General features: G+C 40.0%; 1 protein-coding gene across 1 annotated transcript; it reads right to left on the reverse strand.

Moving 5' to 3' along the window:
* Positions 1 to 14,981: 14,981 nt before the first annotated feature.
* Positions 14,982 to 15,592, reverse strand: LOC784458 (tubulin alpha chain-like; the record flags this gene model as incomplete). The annotated part of the gene is given in 1 exon segment (XM_025001904.2): positions 14,982 to 15,592. A coding segment is annotated over 1 exon segment (585 nt), but the record flags the coding sequence as incomplete, so codon positions are not given.
* Positions 15,593 to 20,143: the final 4,551 nt, after the last annotated feature.

The following is a 20,143-nucleotide window of genomic DNA, read 5'->3' on the forward strand; positions in this document are numbered from 1 at the left end:
GCAAATACATACGCCAGGGTAAATAAAAAGGAAATGAGTAAATATATTGCTTTAACTGTATTATTATTTGAAAAAGAATATTATGAATTCCCTGTAGTGTATCTCCAGGTACATTATAGTTGTTTTCTTTTTCTTTTTTTTAAGAATCTTTCAGAGCTTTGCATAAGAAGATTTGACTAATACTTTAAGAGTTTATTAACTTATGCTCAACTAATCTTGAATTACAATGTAAATCCCTTGAGAGAATATGATAGCCATGTAAATGCTATATAAATGCACTTGTAATTTTAAAACTTCATATTAACCTCCCCTATACTACAATTCTATGTATTATTTACTAGATTGACAAAAGCACAAATGTCTAAAAACACACGCTGTTTGAAGGTGTGGGAAACACTTTCGTGTATTACTGGTATGAATAGAAAGTGGATTTAGCCTGTATATAACTAGAGATTATTATACTAAGTGAAATAAGTCAGACAAATATATGATATCACTCATATGTGGATCTAACTTTTAAAAATGGTTCAAATGAACTTATATTCAATACAGAGATAGATCTACAGACACAGAAGACAAATTTATGGTTACCAAAGGGGAAACATGATGGAGAGGGATACATCAGCAGCTTGGGATTAACTTGTGCAGAGTTAAAGTGAAAGTGTTAGTCACTCAGACACTCAGTTGTGTCTGACTCTGCGATCCCATGGACTGTAGCCCACCAGGCTCCTCTGTTCTTGGGATTCTCCAGGCAAGAATACTGGAGTGGGTTGCCATTCCCTTCCCCAGACGATTGTCCTGACCCAGGGATTGAGCCTGCGGCTCCTGCACTGCACTCAGGTTCTTCACTGTCTGAGCTACCAGGGAAATCACTATATAGAGAATAGATAACCAACTAGGACCTACTGTATAGCACAGGGAACTCTACTCAGTATTCCACAATAACCTCTGTGGGTAAAGAAGCTGAAAATGAATACATTTGTATGTATGACTGAATCACCATGCTCTACACCTGAAACTAACAGAACAATGTAAATCAACTATATTCCAACAACACTGCACAGAAGAAAAGAGATTTAGCTCAATGGGAAGAATTGGGCAGTATCTAGCAAAACGGAGAAGGCAGTGGCATCCCACTCCAGTACTCTTGCCTGGAAAATCCCATGGACAGAGGAGCCTGGTGGGCTGCAGTCCATGGGGTCGCTAAGAGTCGGACACGACTGAAGCGATTTAGCAGCAACAGCAGCAGCAAAACATTATATGTGTTTAACCTTTGACAAGAAGATACCGTTTTAGGAATTTACCCTTAAGATACACTTCCAAAAATAAAATTAAAAGACAGACTCCACATACAAGAGATTATATAAATAACTGTTCACCACAAAATGAAATAACCATACAGCTTTCACAAAACCATGAAATAAATTTTTTTGAACTCGTATATAGTGCTAACCCTAACCCTAATTTCAAGGATAGGATCTTTAAGTGAAAAAAAAAAAAATTAAGTTTAATAAATATCTATAATTCACTTCTTTTTTGGATAAGAATGAATGAGAAGGAATAGTTAATAGGTATTGTCTAAATTTTGAAAAATAAATATAGGAGGTGAAATCCTGAAGCTAATGAAACTAGCAACTGGCTGAGGGTGGGTGACCATGGCACAGAAATGGACAAGAAAACATGGGTTCCTGAGAAAAATGCTGATTCCAGGGCTAAGGCAGGAAAAGAATAAGCCACAAAAGCCTTCTTGTCACAGAAAGTGAGGAACTTAACAGTTATAGGAATATATCGAAAGTATCCTGGCCAGCCTGAATAGGCCCCAGTGGCCACATGAGGGATCGTTTGGGTAGCAACATGAATAAGAACATAACACACTGCAAAAAAAAAAAAAAAAGGAAGCCAATAGCTCTATTTTTATTAAATAAAAAATAGTTACAAAGAGAAGGAAAAAAAATCTCTTCCTGTGGATAAATACCAATGAGCAAATATTGAAAAACATTACAATTAAGGGGGGGTTCAGGTTGGGGGTGACACGTGCATCCGTGGCTGATTCATGTCGTGGTTTGGAAAAAACCACCACACTATTGCAAAGTAATTATCCTCCAATTAAAACAAAGTAATTAATTTTTTAAGAAGACAAAATATGTACTGCTTTTCACCAATCACAGTAATAACAGAAATAATCAATGGGTGCTAATAATATTAATGGATTTATGTAGAACTCAATATTCATATCCTCATCATTTCCCCCACAGGTTACTTATTAAAAAGAACGTGTACAATGAATGAACCTGAGAGATAAGCCTTATCGAGGTGATCAAGCCAAGTATCCCCAAACAGTGGAAGAAACTGACATCACACTCTGTACAGAGGACACAAAGTCACCTTTGTAACATGTCTGGCAGAAGTGTTTCACCTCAACTGAGTTCTCAATTCACTGAGAACATTAGACGAAGCCATATCGAGGTGCTTTCTTCAGGTTGGAACCATTTGAGTCTAATTATTTTCAGATATTGCTAAAATTCTGTCAAGATGTTTCTCCCTCACTTCAATTAGTTGTAGTAAATTTAGTTTTGATTTATTAGCAACACTTCTCTCGTAGCTCAGGTAGAGAATCTGCCTGCAATGCAGGAGACTCAGGTTCGATTCGTGGGTTGGGAAGATCCCCTGGAGAAGGAAATGGCAATCCCCTCCAGTATTCTTATCCTGGGAAATACCATGGACAGGGAGCCTAGTGGTCTACAGCCCATAGGGTTGCAAGAGTCGCACACAACTTAGTGACGAAACCACAACCACCATCACAAACCTTTACTTTTATTAACAGACTAAGGGGAGTAACAATTGAATGCAGTGTGTGTTCCTACTATATCAAGAATTCCGTTGGACTAATGGAGGAATTTGAATATGGACTATAATATCAAATAATTATTATTTTCAAAGTTGTATTTCCTGATTGGGATAATTTTAGTTTGGTAATGTAGAAGAATATTCATGCTTTTTTAAGGTCCATGATGAAGTATTGGAGAAAGACAAAGCATCATAAAATGTTATTCTTTGGTGCATATACTATTCTTGCAATTCTTATATAGGTTTAAACTTTTAAAAATAAAAAATCAGTGCACAGAACTATATAGCAATATAAATACAATTATACTTTAAAGGTGTTTTAAATTTTCTTAAACATTCAGATCAGATCAGGTCAGTTGCTCAGTCGTGTCCGACTCTTTGTGACCCCATGAATCACAGCATGCCAGGCCTCCCTGTCCATCACCAACTCCCGGAGTTCACTGAGACTCACATCCATTGAGTCAATGATGCCATCCAGCCATCTCATCCTCTGTTGTCCCCTTCTCCTCCTGCCCCCAATCCCTCCCAGCATCAGAGTCTTTTCCAATGAGTCAACTCTTGAGGTGGCCAAAGTATTGGAGTTTCAGCTTTAGCATCAGTCGTTCCAAAGAACACCCAGGACTGATCTCCTTTAGGATGGACTGGTTGGATCTCCTTGCAGTCCAAAGGACTCTCAAGAGTCTTTTCCAACACCACAGTTCAAAAGCATCAATTCTTTGGCGCTCAGCCTTCTTCACAGTCCAACTCTCACATCCACACGTGACCACAGGAAAAACCATAGCCTTGACTAGATGGACCTTTGTTGGCAAAGTAATGTTTCTGCTTTTCAATATGCTATCTAGGTTGGTCATAACTTTCCTTCCAAGGAGTAAGCGTCTTTTAATTTCATGGCTGCAGTCACCATCTGCAGTGATTTTGGAGCCCCAAAAAATAAAGTCTGACACTGTTTCCACTGTTTCCCCATCTATTTCCCATGAAGTGGTGGGACCAGATGCCATGATCTTCGTTTTCTGAATGTTGAGCTTTAAGCCAACTTTTTCACTCTCCGATTTCACTTTCATCAAGAGGCTTTTTAGTTCCTCTTCACTTTCTGCCATAAGGGTGGTGTCATCTGCACATCTGAGGTTATTGATATTTCTCCCGGCAGTCTTGATTCCAGTTTGTGTTTCTTCCAGTCCAGCGTTTCTCATGATGTACTCTGCATATAAGTTAAATAAACAGGGTGACAATGTACAGCCTTGACATACTCCTTTTCCTATTTGGAACCAGTCTGTTGTTCCACGTCCAGTTCTAACTGTTATTTTAGCTTTGTTTACTTTTCCTTTTTTTTTTTTAATTATTTCTATCTTAATTGGAAATTTTAAGTATATTTCTCACTTCTCAAAAGTGATTTTAAAACTCTGGCATCTCAACTCAAAAGTGATTTTTATGTAGTCTTGGAAAAAGTCCCATAGCTATTTTTTGAGTTCTTTTAATTCATTAATGAGATATTGTTACCTCATTAACAGCAGAACCAAAATATTTCCAGCTTAGCATATGTTAAATCACTAATGAGAACATATGCATACTACTACATGCAAAATAGATAACTAAAAAGCACCTACTGGATAGCACAGGAAACACTGCCCAGTATTCTGCAATGGCCCATACGGAAAAACAATCTAAAAAAGAGGCGATATATGTATGCATATAACTGATTCATTTGGCTGTACATCTCATGCTAATATAACATTGCAAATAAACTGTACTCAAATAAAATTTTTTTAAAAATCACAATAAATGGTCTTTGACCAAAATGTAAAAGTATCACTTTTAAGCATCAGCAAGTCTTTCTTTTACTTCCCTGTATGACTCACTTAAAGGATAAATCACACACACCCTCTGTTTCCTGCTGATTAGAAGTTGCTTCTAGCACAAAGCACATGAGAAAAATCACAAATGTTTCCCAGAAACCCACAGAGCAATGTTGTTCCAACTTTGCAGAACATTACCAAAAACATCTCTCTGAACCACAGGTACCTGGAGTGGATGTCAGAAGACATCGCAAATTTTGAATTAACATGATTTCATCTTTTTCCTTCATTATGGAAACTGCTCACCTGTGAGGTGATCATTTGCAGAGCCCAGCTAACCAAGATCATTTAAGCAAAACGAATATCCAGTTACCTACTGCTAGTTGGACTATGAAGAAAGCTGAACGCCGAAGAATTGATGCTTTTGAACTGTGGTGTCGGAGAAGACTCTTGAGAGTCCCTTGGACTGCAAGGAGATCCAACCAGTCCATTCTAAAGGAGATCAGTCCTGGGTGTTCTTTGGAACGACTGATGCTAAAGCTGAAACTCTTAATACTTTGGCCACCTCGTGCGAAGAGTTGACTTATTGGAGAAGACTCGGATGCTGGGAGGGATTGGGGGCAGGAGGAGAAGGGGACGACAGAGGATGAGACGGCTGGATGGCATCACTGACTCAATGGACATGAGTCTGAGTGAACTCCGGGAGATGGTGATGGACAGGGAGGCCTGGCATGCTGCAATTCATGGGGTCGCACAGAGTCAGACACGACTGAGCGACTGAACTGACTGACTGACTGAAGGTGCTTCAGTCATGTGTGACTCTGTGCGACCCTATGGACTGCAGCCTGCCAGGCTCCTCTGTCCATGGGATTCTCCAGGCAAGAAGAGTGGAGTGGGTCACCATGCCCTCCTCCAAGGGATCAAGGTAAAGCAGGTTCTTTACCACCAGCGCCACCTGGGAAGCCCAAAAATACCCAGTTAGATCTGTGAATTTTTGTGCTAAGGAGGTTTACATAGAAACATAGGATTGGTTTGTGTTCTGCAGAGGCGGTGTGAGAACAGAAGGTTTCGGAGCTTTCGACACGATCACAGAAAGGATCCACAGATATTGTCTGGCATACAAGAAACCTGACCCAGGGTACTATAAAAAGCCAACCATCAGAGAAACAACTGACAGAAAACCTACAGTCAATACTAAGAAGTAAGTGGTGTAAGAAGTAGAAAGAGTGAACAGACCAAATTAAGAAATACATCTATATCTTCTGAGTATTTCAAAACTAATACTTTATGAGTTTTATGACCTCATAAACAAACAAAAAAATTTAGAAAACAAAAAAGATTCAGCAGATGGTGGCATGGAGTTTGTAAAAATATTCTGCAAATTTAGTTTTGTCGCATGTCTGTAAGGGTTTCCTAGGTGGCACAGTGATAAAGAATCTGCCTGCCAATGCAGGAGACATAAGAGATGCAGGTTCGATTCCAGGTCAAAAGGTCCCCTGGAATAGGAAACGGCGGCGTACTCCAGTATTTCTTGCCTGGAAAATCCCATGGACAGAGGAGCCTGGCAGGCTACAGTCCACAGAGTTGCAAAGAGTTGAACATGACTGAGTGACTGAGCACACAAAAAAACTGAATTATCTCCTTAGCACATCATCCAAGGCCCGAATAAACTTGTGCTGGCTGAGTGGATAACTGAACGAGTAGACAAATGCCTCTCTAGGATTGCCTGTGCCAAGAGGACTTCTGTTCCTGATGCCACCAGTAAACACTCTTGAATCTAAGATTTACAAAAAGTGGCTTCATTGGGGTCAGAGTTCACCGCAGAAGTGAAAAGTACCACTTTCTTTTTCACATTCCTCTTACATGGATCCCATAATATTGCTGACTTATGATACCAATGCCTAACAGACAGTTTATGAAGTAGCTATTTCAAATATATATTTTTAATCCCCACTCCACTGCCCTCTGGCTCAAATACTGGAAGAAATAGAAGGGGGAAAGGGAAGCAGTAGAGCTAACGTTAACATGGTCAACACAGACACCAGACTCGCCCGTCTTCTATCATCTCCACCTGTTCTCAGGTTTATTTTTCTAACTCTTTCTTTGGATGAGTTTTTACTTGGAAGACTCCTTAAATATCATGCTAAGAGGATCCACAGGCCCACTAATCATCATCACATATAACTGACCTTATATGACTATTATTTAGTTTCAAGTCCAAATTCCCCTATCACAAGTGGTTTTATTAAATATCTGTTTTACCGTCACAATTAAGAAAGTACTACCATTGTAAGGTTTACGTTTATATTTCTCCATTAGTAACAAAATAATCTCTGAAAATGAGATTAGGACAAGTCTGCTGTTGCTAAGTCACTTCAGTCGTGTCCAACTCTGTGCGACCCCATGGGATTCTCCAGGCAAGAACACTGGAGTGGGTTGCCATTTCTTTCTCCAATGCATGAAAGTGAAAAGTGAAAGTGAAGTCACTCAGTCGTGTCCGACCCTCAGCGACCCCATAGACTGCAGCCCACCAGGCTCCTCTGTCCATGGGATTTTCCAGGCGAGAGTGCTGGAGTGGGGTGCCATTGCCTTCTCCGAATAGTCTCTCTAGGACACTCATATCAGGTGACTCGGTTCTGAGACGCTTCAGTTTCTGCAGGTCTCCATTCATCATCAAACGTCTGGGGAAGAAATATCCTTTTGGCCCAGGCACAGTTAGCATCTCTGTGGGCACCTGAGTTCAGTCCCTCAGTTGTGTTCGACTCTTCTGCAACCCCATGGACTATAGCCCGTCAGGCTCCTCTGTCCATGGAATTTTCCAGGCAAGAACACTTGAGTAGGGTGCCATTGCTTTCTCCGAGGACAAGTCTAGCAATAGATAATATGATATTTGCAAAGTTTTAAATGCCATTCATTTCTTCATGCAACTATGCATTCAACAAATGAATACTGACCATCATTTTTCAGCCAGGTATTGACCATCAATTTTTTAAACTATTAATTTTTTAGTAGAGACTCACACTTTGGCCAATGAAGTGACTTAGAACAGTGAAGCCATGTGTTGAGTAGCAAACAGCACGTTGGGAATACCACACCTTAGAACAAAGTTTACTCAGGTGTGAAGCAGTAAAAGGTTCTCTGCCAAGGGGCTTCCTGGACCTACTTAGTTAGCTCTTGGAAATCCCCAGTTGTCTTGTGACTATGATCTCTACTTCATTAGTATGTATATTGCCTCCAATACATCCAGAAATGGGTTGGGATAGATCAGTGTTTTGAGATTCTTGCTGTAAATTCAATTTCAGTAAAAAAAATTTTATGGTATATGGGAAGTAGAATACCTTCTTCTGTGTTCAAAATAGGATGAAATTATAAGAAAGATTTACTACAGGAATATTTTTCCAACTAAGCACAAAATTCTTTCTCCAAATGAAATGTTACCCATGTAGCAGCTCAGATTCCAGTTTGACACTCTAGACATGTTGGTTCAACACTTCCAAACCCTAAAATTCTGCACCACAGGAAAGTCAGACTCTCCTGTTGTATTTATACAAATGTCTGTGATGACATTTTCATGGACTTCTCTGCCTCAGTAACCCTTTTCAAGAGAACTGCCCCTTAAGTAGAATGTTAAATATTTTTTTCAGCACTGGTAGAAATAGAAGTTATGAGCAACATTCATAATTCAATAAGTTCTATTCACTAAAAAAGTAGAGTCAGGTCTTACGTCACAGAAACACCATAATTTCCAATGGAAGAGTAAGCATCACCATTTGGTCGTCCTACCAAAGAAAAGCTTTATTGACCCACCTTCACCAAGTCTCAGCCTCTATTCTGTTTTTTTTTTTTTTTTTTTCTCTCTCTCTCTCTTTCCTTATCTTCTCACCCATCCTCAACAGATTTCTCTACAGTACAGAAGTATTTTTTCTTTATTAGACAAAACAATTAAGCATGCCTTTCTCTTAACTACTAAACAAACTTAAAATGATCCTGTGAATACTGGTCCCCACCTCTTATTGTGCAAGGAAACTCAATATGGAAACAGGTCAATTAGAGAATCATTTTTAGTTAAACTGGGGGTGAGCCCTGAGAAATCTACCTTCTCTCTCCAACCCCTTCCCCAGGGTTAAATGAATTTCACAGAACTACTTGAAAATAACTTCCTAAGAGGCTGTTCCACTACATTTGCAAATCTGAAAGCTGCCATAGCATGACAGTGACGTCATCTTGGATAAAAAAGTTTAAGCAGCGACTGCTGTGATTGCTGTGTGGTGCTCAGCAGTGTCCAACTCTTTTCAACCCCATGGACTGTAGCCTGCCAAGTCCTCTGTCCATGGGATTTCCCAGGCAGGAATACTGGAGTGGGTTGCCATTTCCCAACCCAGGGATCGAACCCATGTCTCTTATGTCTCCTTTATTGGCAGGCAGATTCCTTACCACTGGTGCCAGCTGGGGACCCGAAGCAGTCACACGAAGTGAACTGAAAGTTGCTCAGTCATGTCTGACTCTTTGCGACCCCATGGACTCTACAGTCCATGGAATTCTCCAGAATACTGGACTGGGTATCCTATCCCTTCTCCAGAGGATCTTCCTGGAATTGAACTGGGACCTCCTGCATTGCTGGCAGCTTCTTTACCATCTGAACTATGAGGCAAGCCCAACTGAGCTATGAGGGAAGCAGTAAAATAGTTGATTAAAAATTGGTGGAAAGCTCATGATCTTTGATTTATCTAATCATGCCAATATAGCCAACACACACACACACACACACACACACACACAATCCTTTAGCTCTACTGAAATATTAGTGTGAATAAGATCAAATCTCTTTAAGACTTGAAAAACAAAAAGACTACAACAAATAAGAAAGTAACCAAGAAAAGATGCCTTTTATATACATATATTGAATGTTCATAAATTCTAATTAAGCATATTTTAGAGTTGAAGATACTGTACTTTTTATGGTTCCTAAGAATCCATTCTCAGTACCACAAGCTATTTCTCTTTTTCCTTTGTTTATTCATTGAGTCTGACAGTTACTTTTCTTGTTATAGTGAACTTGGAAAGCTAAAATTTTTATGATACTCATCTCTAGCACTACTAAACAGTAAAAAGCGAACACTTGTTGAGTGCTTTTAATGTGCTAGACATATTATCTCCATTTGAGGAAAGAGGAAAATAAAGAAGCTTATAGAGATTAGATAGTGGCACGTAATTGCTCCTTACCAGGAGCAAGGCAGGCTCCGAGCAAGGTACAGAGCAGGAACGTGAACCCAGCTTGAAATCCAGGCATCCAAACCTGAGAGCAGAAACAGTTCAGAGACTTGCACTGATGCAGACTTTTACTCTGCTTTCCACTGAAGAAAAAGTTCGCCTCCTTCATGGTTTAATAGAAGAAGAAATCTGTAAATAGTTACAAAAATTTGATTCAATAAACTTTCAGGCACCCAGAAATAGCCAAACCTTATAATTACACAATGATGAACAGTACAGCAAACTAGAAGGTATTCCACTTTAATTTCATAATTTCAATAACCTTGTGAGATAGACATTTTTATTATTTCTCTACTTTTGGTTGCACTGGGTCTTCACTGCTGCAGGCAGGCTTCCTCCAGTTGAGATGAGCAGGGGCTCTTGTCTGGTTGCAGGGATGGGCTTCTCTCTGCCACGGCTTCTCTGGTCTCAGAACACCACCCCGAGGGCATACAGACCTCAGTAGTTGCGGCATGCAGTGAAACAGATCTTATTATCTGAGGAGGCCTTACAAATAGCTGAGAAAAGAAGAGAAGCGAAAAGCAAAGAAGAAAAGGAAAGATATACCCATTTGAATGCAGAGTTCCAAAGAATAGCAAGGAGAGAGAAGAAAGCCTTCCTCAGTGATCAATGCAAAGAAATAGAAGAAAACAATAGAATGGGAAAGACTAGAGATCTCTTCAAGAAAATTAGAGATACCAAGAAAACATTTCATGCAAAGATGGGCTCGATAAAGGACAGAAGTGGTATGGACCTAACAGGAGATATTAGGAGATATTAAGAAGAGGTGGCAAGAATACACAGAAGAACTATACAAAAAAGATCTTCATGACCCAGATAATCACAATGGTGTGATCACTTACCTAGAGCCAGACATCCTGGAATGTGCAGTCAAGTGGGCCTTAGGAAGCATCACTAAGAACAAAGCTAATGGAGGTGATGGAGTTCCAGTTGAGCTATTTCAAATCCTGAAAGATGATGCTGTGAAAGTGCTGCACTCAATATGCCAGCAAATTTGGAAAACTCAGTAGTGGCCACAGGACTGGAAAAGGTTAGTTTTCATTCCCAAAGAAAATCCCAATCCCAAAGAAAAGCAATGCCAAAGAAAGGCAATGCCAGAGAATGTTCAGACTACTGCACAATTGCACTCATCTCACAGGCTTGCAAAGTAATGCTCAAAATTCTCCAAACCAGGTTTCAACAGTACATGAACCATGAACTTCCAGATATTCAAGCTGGATTTAGAAAAGGCAGAAGAACCAGAGATCAAATTGCCAACATCCATCCTAAAGGAAATCAGTCCTGAATATTCATTGGAAGGATTGATACTGAAGCTGAAACTCCAATATTTGGCCACCCTGATGTGAAGAACTAACTCATGTGTAAAGACACTAATGCTGGGAAACATTGAAGCGGGAGGAGAAGGTGACGACAGAGGATGAGATGGTTGGATGGCATCATCAACTCAATGGACTGAGTTTGAGTAAACTCCAGGAGTTGGTGATGGACAGGGAGGCCTGGTGTCCTAGAGTCCATGGGGTCTCAAAGAGTCGGACACGACTGAGTGACTGAACTGAACTGAACTGTAACAGAATTTGGTTACAGTCAGTAAGTCAAAGGAAATCTTCGGAATGGAAATCTACCAGATATTTTTTTCTCCAGCTTGTTTCTTTCCCTTACAATTATACAGTCTCAACTGCGTTTGTTATTGTAGCTCTGTCTTGTCCTTGGTTACGTGAATCTGTTTGGAAACACAATGTGTACATTGATGGAGGGTGAAACAGCACTGCTAGCTAGATTACCTTCTCCTGGTTGGCATTTTCTTGGTGAGAAGTGACATAACCTAGGCAAGTTTTCTGAACATACTTAAAGCATGCTATCTGGTCAGTGTGGAATACCCTTAAACTTTACAGACAGAGTTGTAAATATATTTACAAATTTTATTTAATCATAGAAGTATGTCTTTTTGTTTCCGTTTATTCTCAACTCTTACGTAAGCCTTGCTCTTTTATAGTTAGAACAAAGAATAAGACATAACTTTTGGCTTAAAATGACAAAGAATTTTTAAAAATAAAAAGTAAGCATGCAGTGGTGCTGATAATATGTGGTTTGGATATAGAAGAGACTTTCATTTCCTGCAACATGATTTTCAGATTTCCTGAACATTTTAATAAGAAATAAAGATAGGGTAAAACATAATGTGTAATATGTGTAAAATAAAGTACAGAACATACACATTTAAAACTCAGGATGGTTTTACGAGGACAGAAAGGATAGCCCTACAGGTCAAAAAGGAAAAGTAACTAACTTGATAAGAAAATATGTGAAACGATGCTGAGCCTTGCTGGCGCTTGCTCTTCTGAGAGTGCTTGCTAGTCTGGGTAACTAAGGGACTGAGTACCCTACACAGATGAGGCGGAACCACTGTGTGCATTTCATGATATTTCCAAAACAGAAACCTCACACCTAACCCTGTTTTAAAGACAGCTTAAAGACTGTGAGAACCAAGAGTTACTTAGAAAACGTAGATGAGCTTTCTCGTTCACTTTTCTGTGTACCTGACTTTCACTTTGTTGGCCTGAGGCATCCTCTGTCTAGACGGAGAACAGGATTTCTTACAGGGAAATGCAAAGAAAAAGAATATATGAATATTCAATTCTGGGAGGTAGAGTTACTCAGTGAGGCTACAGTAGTCTTTCAGATCAGCCTACTGTATTAAGATTTTTTCCCCAAATATCCTAGTGGCCACCTTAACACATGAAAGCCCAAGACTGGTCTTTCCGAATCTTAGAGTTAAGAGATCTCCTTTAGAAGGGCTCTTCCACCTAGACAATAGAAGAGAGACGGTATTAAAAAAAAAAAAGTAAAAGAAGATTTCTTTTTCTAGCCTGCAGGTTGATAAGAAGAACAAGGGAGTGATGTACACGTCACTCATTATCCTTCCTGGGCTTTGTTCTCAAGAGGGCCCTAGCAATCTGCAGACCAGAGAGGCAACCTCCTACTGAAGGACACTGCAAGGATGCTCCACGGACCCAGGACCGGCTGTCCTCCAGGTGTCACGGTCACATCAGCCCCTCCATGGGTACATGCTGCTCCCACAGGAGAGGGGAAGGCGAGAGGGTGGCCGGTTCACTACATGGGACAGATTAGAATATTGCATGTTGGTCAACGTTTAAACAGTTTGGGCCTTTATTTATATTTCCTCCTACAAGGAAGTTCAAAGTGACTTAAACACCAAATAAATTTAATTAAAACTTTCTCTGCACATTTGAGTACAGTGTAAGCTAAATTTTATGACCCAACTCTAATTGTAATGAAGATCACCAGACTAAGATATTTGATTTTTTTAAAAATCATGAGAATATCATTTGTCAAATCAATAAGGATGAGCTTAGAGCTAGACACCTTACGATATTAAGATTTTGATGCTTATTCTGATGAGTATATTCACATTGCGCTTTTCTTCTGAGAACTCCAAGTAATTTACACACTTTAACTCATTATTGCCTTCATGTTGAATGGAAAAAAAAAAAAACCAGAACCCATTTGGTCAGAAAAATAATTTAATTGTATTGCCAGTTAGTAGTTTAGTCATAAAGAAATAATGCTTCTGATTTGCTAAGCAGTATCTGATACTTTGGAGAAGGCAATGGCACCCCACTCCAGTACTCTTGCCTGGAAAATCTCATGGACGGAGGAGCCTGGTGGGCTGCAGTCCATGGGGTCGCTAAGAGTCGGACGCGACTGAGCGGCTTCACTTTCACTTTTCCCTTTCCTGCATTGGAGAAGGAAATGGCAACCCACTCCAGTGTTCTTGCCTGGAGAATCCCAGGGACCGGGGAGCCTGGTGGGCTGCCGTCTATGGGGTCGCACAGAGTCGGACACGACTGAGGTGACTTAGCATAGCATAGCATATCTGATACTTTTATCCATTCACTTTTCTTCTTTATATTAGTGAACATATTTTTGTGAATAATTTGTGAATGGGAAGGTTCAATTAAAGAATAAAATTGTTAATTTGAGTAGTATTTCTATAGATGAATATTTAAAGGAAACAGAGAAAGACAAACACTGTGGGGCATCACTTATAAGTGAAATCTAAAAAACCCAACAAACCAGTGAATATAACCAAAGAAGAAACAGGCTCACAGACACAGAGAACAAACTAGTGGTTATAGCGGGGTGGGGTCGTGGGGAGGCGGGGTGCAGGGGGGCGGGGCGCGGGGCGATGGGGATAGGGCAAGAGAGTGGTAGAGCAGTAAGAGATACAAACTATTATATGTAAACACACACTTTAAAAAAGAAAAAAAAAATTAAACGTGTCTTTGTCCCAGCTCATGCACTCCACTTGGTGAAGGAAATGGCAACTCACTCCAGTATTCTTGCCTGGAGAATCCCATGGACAGAGGAGCCTGGCGGGCTACAGTCCATAGGGTTGCACAGAGTTGGACAGACGGAAGCAATTTAGCATGCATGCATACAACCACTCCACCAGCCACACGCAGGCAGGGAAGTTCGGGACAGTGCTAAGCGAAGCCTATGGCTCAGTGTGGACCTTGCAGAGTCTTGATCCCCTGATCAAGGATTTAACCCCCTGTTCTGTGCTGTCGGCCCATGCGAATCTCATAACACAGTCAGTGCTCCTTAACTAAAATACTAATTTACTTTCCCTCTGAGTCCGTGGCTCCCCTGAAATCAGCAGGGCTTTTGATACATTCCTGGAGGCGAAAGACGACTTAGGAAAGAGAGAGGTCCTCCTAAAATGATTCAAGCAAGGAGTGAGATGGAGGTGGGCGCATGAACCCTGAAGTTTTGATTTTCAGAAAAAGCAGAGAATTTAACCATTTTGTGAGCTAATCGAAAGCAACTTTTTTAAAATAACTTTTTGACATTTTGATCATTTATTTATTTATTTGCCTCACTTATGATTTTATCACCAGTCATCGTTTCAGGTCTAAGCAAAATAGACAAACCCCTTGGCACAGTACAGAGAAATCACTTGAAACGCTGAGCAAACGATCTGATGGAAATTGCCAGCCTACTCCATCCCAAACTGGCCTTCAATAAGTAAATATTTACTATGACACAGCGTGACCTTGGAAGTGGAAATATCACCTTTATTGACAAGATAGGGCCACAGTGGGCAGCTCCACCGAACACAAATAATACAGTCCCAAGATGAAACTGCAGCAGGCATGGTAATACTCGTCACCCTCATCATCTCCCTCAGCACTGTAGGCTCCAGCCTCCTCACAGTCCTCCTCAAGGGCAGCCATGTCCTCACGGGCCTCATAAAACTCTCCTTCCTCCATGCCCTCACCCAAGTACCAGTGAACAAAGGCACGCTTGGCATACATCAGGTCAAAGTTATGGCCCAGGAGAGCTCAGGCCTCAGCGATGGCTGTGGTGTTGCTCAGCATGCACATGGCCAGGTCTCCACCAGGTACCACAGTGGGAGGCTGGTAGTTAATGCCAACCTTGAAGCCAGGGGGGCACCAGTCCACAAACTGGATGCTGCGCTTGGTCTCGATGGTGGCAATGGCAGCATTGACATCATTGGGAACCACATCGCCACAGTACAACAGGCAGCAGTCCATGTATTTACCATGGCGAGGGTCACATTTCACCATCTGGTTGGCTGGCTCAAAGCAAGCATTGGTGATCTCTGCTACAGAAAGCTGTTCATGGTAGGCTTCCTTCCTTCTTTACTTTTTCTTTCTTTCCTTGGACTGCTCTGGGTCTCGGTTGCTGCTCTGGTTGCTGGGGCCAGGGCTGCTCCCTGGTTGCGGTGCATGGCTTCTGGTTGCCATGGCTTCTCTGGTTGCAGAGCTTAGTCGCTGGGGAACACGGGCTTCCCAGGGGCTATTGGTGGTGTCTCCTGGGTCCTAGAGTGTGCAGGCTTCAGGAGCTGTGGCTCATGGTCTTAGTGGCTCCACAACATGTGGAATCTTCTCGGACCAGGATTGAACCCAGGTCAGCAGGCAGATTCTATCCACCATGCCAGCAGGGGAGTCCCAAAAGCAAATTCTTTATATAAAGCTGCACCACCCAGTGTACAAGGTCTTGCGTCTATGATTTTCCCCTAATTCATGTATGACCTCTCACTTTAAGTCTTACAAACTCCACTGAGCTGTAAGCTACGTAAGGGAAAGACTTCCTTATTCACCTTTAAATCCTCAGCTTCAGACTTAATGCTGGCCCCGTGATCAAATGAATGTTTCATGAATTAATAATTCCATCTTTTTTTTATAATTTTACTGGAGTATTGAAAAGCAGAGATATTATTTTGCCAACAAAGGTCCGTCTAGTCAACGCTATGGTTTTTCCAGTGGTCATGTATGGATGTGAGAGTTGGACTGTGAAGAAAGCTGAGCCCGAAGAATTGATGCTTTTGAACTGTGGTGTTGGAGAAGACTCTTGAGAGTCCCATGGACTGCAAGGAGATCCAACCAGTCCATCTCTTTAGAGGTCCAACTCTCTAAAGGAGATCAGTCCTGGATGTTCATTGGAAGGACTGATGCTAAAGCTAAAACTGCAATACTTTGGCCACCTCATGCGAAGAGTTGACTCATTGGAAAAGACTGTGATGCTGGGAGGGATTGGAGGCAGGAGGAGAAGGGGACAACAGAGGATGAGATGGCTGGATGGCATCACTGACTCGATGGATATGAGTCTGAGTGAACTCCGGGAGTTGGGATGGACAGGGAGGCCTGGCGTGCTGCGATTCATGGGGTCGCAAAGAGTCGGACACGACTGAGCGACTGAACTGAACTGAACTGAGAGGTTATCATACAAATTGAATAAGTCAGACAAAGACAAATATTCCATATATATTTATAATAATCTCTTCATTCTTTGAAGCCCACTAAAGCAGAATATTCCTAACCTCCTCTGGTTTGGTAATGGTCCATTCAAATATATTTTTGCTCAATTGAACTCTTTAAACTTTTGATATGCCCTGGTTTATCTTTTAACAGTTCTGGTGTCAGAAGAATTAACAAAAGGAAACCCTTGAAAGCTCCCAGGAGTAACATACACATATAGACATATATAAGTAACGTACACATATAGACACATATAAGTAACGTACACATATAGACATCTATAAGTAACGTACACATATCGATGTCTATAAACCTGAAGACACATGCAGAGATCTTATAGCTCTTTTTTTAAAAAAATTAGCCTTGAGACAAGTTCAATAATGCAAGTATCACTTAGTCATAAGAGAAAAGTTGGATCCAAATTAATTCTGGTGGATAAAATAAGGTTACCTGATCAGATAGCTAAAGTTGCTACAAATATCTGTGGGGAATAGTTCTGGAAGCCATCAAAAACAGAAAATCCTTGATTTGTAATGTCAACAAGATCATCATGACACCTACTTAAAATTTAAAAATAAATAGTTCCCTGCAATGATGAAGACCTAAAGAACAATTGTATTTATAGGAATAAAAGTTAATGTAAGAGAGACAAATTAATAAGCTTAATAATATCCCAGTGGTCAGGATCATAATGCAAGTTGAAAATAAATATAGTATGACAGGATTTTTCTAATATTTTTCTTTCTGCTTTATAATTTTTAAGAAAAATTACATAACTTTTTTAAAACAAAATTTCATAGTTTTCTTAAAATTGAAGTAGATTAGGAAGATATAACTTAAAGAAAAAGCGTCACATTCTATAGTAGATTAAATGTAAAATGCAATAAACTTACCACATGTAAGACTTAAATAATTGCTTGCCCTGTTACTCCAAAAATGCAGTCTCATAAACTGGGCTGAAGAAACTGAACAATATTGTTGCAGAAATTTGAAAATGACACACAGACTTAAAATTACACATATCTTCAAACATAGAGAAATATTTGTCTGGAAATTAGAAGTAATATTAGAAAGTAAATAATGAAAATTAAAAGACACTCCTTGGAAGGAAAGTTATGACCAACCTAGATAGCATATTCAAAAGCAGAGACATTACTTTGCCAACAAAGGTCCGTCTAGTCAAGGCTATGGTTTTTCCAGTAGTCAAGTATGGATGTGAGAGTTGGACTGTCGAGAAAGCTGAGCGCCAAAGAATTGATGCTTTTGAACTGTGGTGTTGGAGAAGACTCTTGAGAGTCCCTTGGACTGCAAGGAGATCAAACCAGTCTATCCTAAAGGAGATCAGTCCTGGGTGGTCTTTGGAATGACTGATGCTAAAGCTGAAACTCCAATACTTTGGCCACCTCACACGAAGAGTTGACTCATTGGAAAAGACCCTGATGCTGGGAGGGATTGGAGGCAGGAGGAGAAGAGGACGACAGAGGATGAGATGGCTGGATGGCATGACTCAATGGATGTGAGTCTGAGTGAACTCCGGGAGTTGGTGATGGACAGGGAGGCCTGGTGTGCTAAGGTTCATGGGGTTGCAAAGAGTCAGACACGACTGAAAGACTGAACTGAACTGAATGAAAATAAAGTGGTGCACTTTCACTAATTAAAATTTGTCATAATTTGTAAATATTTTGCTGTATTTATTTATGTTGCATGCAGAAGATAAGTAATAGAAAATGTAAAAGAAATAAACCAGAATCTGGGTTTTGTTAGTTATGGTTTAGAAAAATATAGGGAATCTCTCATTTTAGTTGTGAATACTGATTTTGGTATGAATCTGATCATATTTAAACTTTTCCACCCAATGCTTCTGCATAGATTATAACTAACATTAGTGCACTTTCATTGAAATTTATTGAATTTCATATATTTCAGTACTTCAAACTATTGAATTTATGTTTTCAAGCCTAGTGCAACATTTTCACTAGAATAGCAATCGTTTGAGTACAGAGGCACTGTTGATCTTCTTTAGTGCTTTATTCCTAACTCTTAGAGTAGGGACTCTGTCTGCATATGGTAGATACTCATTAAATATATGCTTAACAAAGGAATGTTTGGGGTCTTTCTTATGGAAAGGTGTGTGAGATTATTTCTTTCCTGGAGACATCAATGCCATGAGTTGTTGAATTCATCTGACCTAGATTTTTAAAGCAAGATCAAGTGAGATTTCTAAAATGAGAATGATAACAATGATGATATTGCCATCATCATAATCATCAACAACTATGAGAAACGATTACTAAGGGACAAGTTTGTGGAGGTTAGTATATTCTATTTTACTAGTCATTTCTCAAAGACTGTCCTATTTTAGTCATGCAGAAAATATTGCATTTATTTTAAATAAGAAAAAATAGAAATCCTGAGAGGCTAAGAAACTTATCCAAGGTCACGGGGTACACAAAGATAAAAGCAAGCAAGCACATCCAAACCTGTTTGCTTTTTATACTCCATCATACTCTTTCTCACTTCGACACGTGTTAGTCACCCGTCATGCACGACTCCCTACTCCAGGACCCGATGGACTGGGTTCTGCCAGGCTCCTCGGTCCATAGAATTCTCCGGGCAAAAATACTGGAGTGGGTCGCCATTCTCTTCTCCAGGGGATCTTCCTGGCCCAGGGATCAAATCTGGTCTCTTGCACTGCAGGCAGATTCTTTACTGTCTGAGCAACCAGGGAAACCCTGGCTCAGACAGTAAATATTTGGTATATTTGTCACCAATAATATTTACATGATTGCATAGTATTAATAGATATATTAATGGTTGATTATTCAATTCTAACACTGCTGAAGAGCTTTATTTTAACTTCATTTTCTTTACATTTTAATATAAAATGCTTCAAACGTATCATAAATATGACAGAATCAATATCAAGCTTCAACACTAATTGGAATTTTTCTGTAATGGTTTCATCTATTCTCTTGTTTCTCTTTTATAATTGTCTGCTGCTGTATTTTAAAACAAATTCTAGACACTATGACATTTCTTTTGCCATTTCTTCTCTAAATGTTTCCAATAATACCTAAACAGAAATAAATGCAGACCCTTTATTCATAACCATATGACATTTTCACACCTAAAATTTAAAAAGGCTTCTTACTATTATTTAATGTCCAGTCTATTTTCAAATCCTCCCTATTATCAAAGAAGTCTTTAGACAGTTGGAATATCCAAATCAGGACCTAAACAAAACATACTGACTGCATTTGATTGTTCTATCTCCCAAATTCTTCCAGACAGAGCAGGCTCATCTTGCCTTTAGGCTTCATATATTCTGTTGATGAGAACTCAGAAGGAAAAGCTTATACAGATTTAAGTTCAGTTTTTTTGTGGGCAGAGTGAAACAAAGACGGTCTCAAGGCTGCTGCTTTGTACGTC

This window comes from Bos taurus, chromosome 14 (assembly GCF_002263795.3).
Source record: "Bos taurus isolate L1 Dominette 01449 registration number 42190680 breed Hereford chromosome 14, ARS-UCD2.0, whole genome shotgun sequence".
NCBI classification, from domain to species: Eukaryota; Metazoa; Chordata; class Mammalia; order Artiodactyla; family Bovidae; genus Bos; species Bos taurus.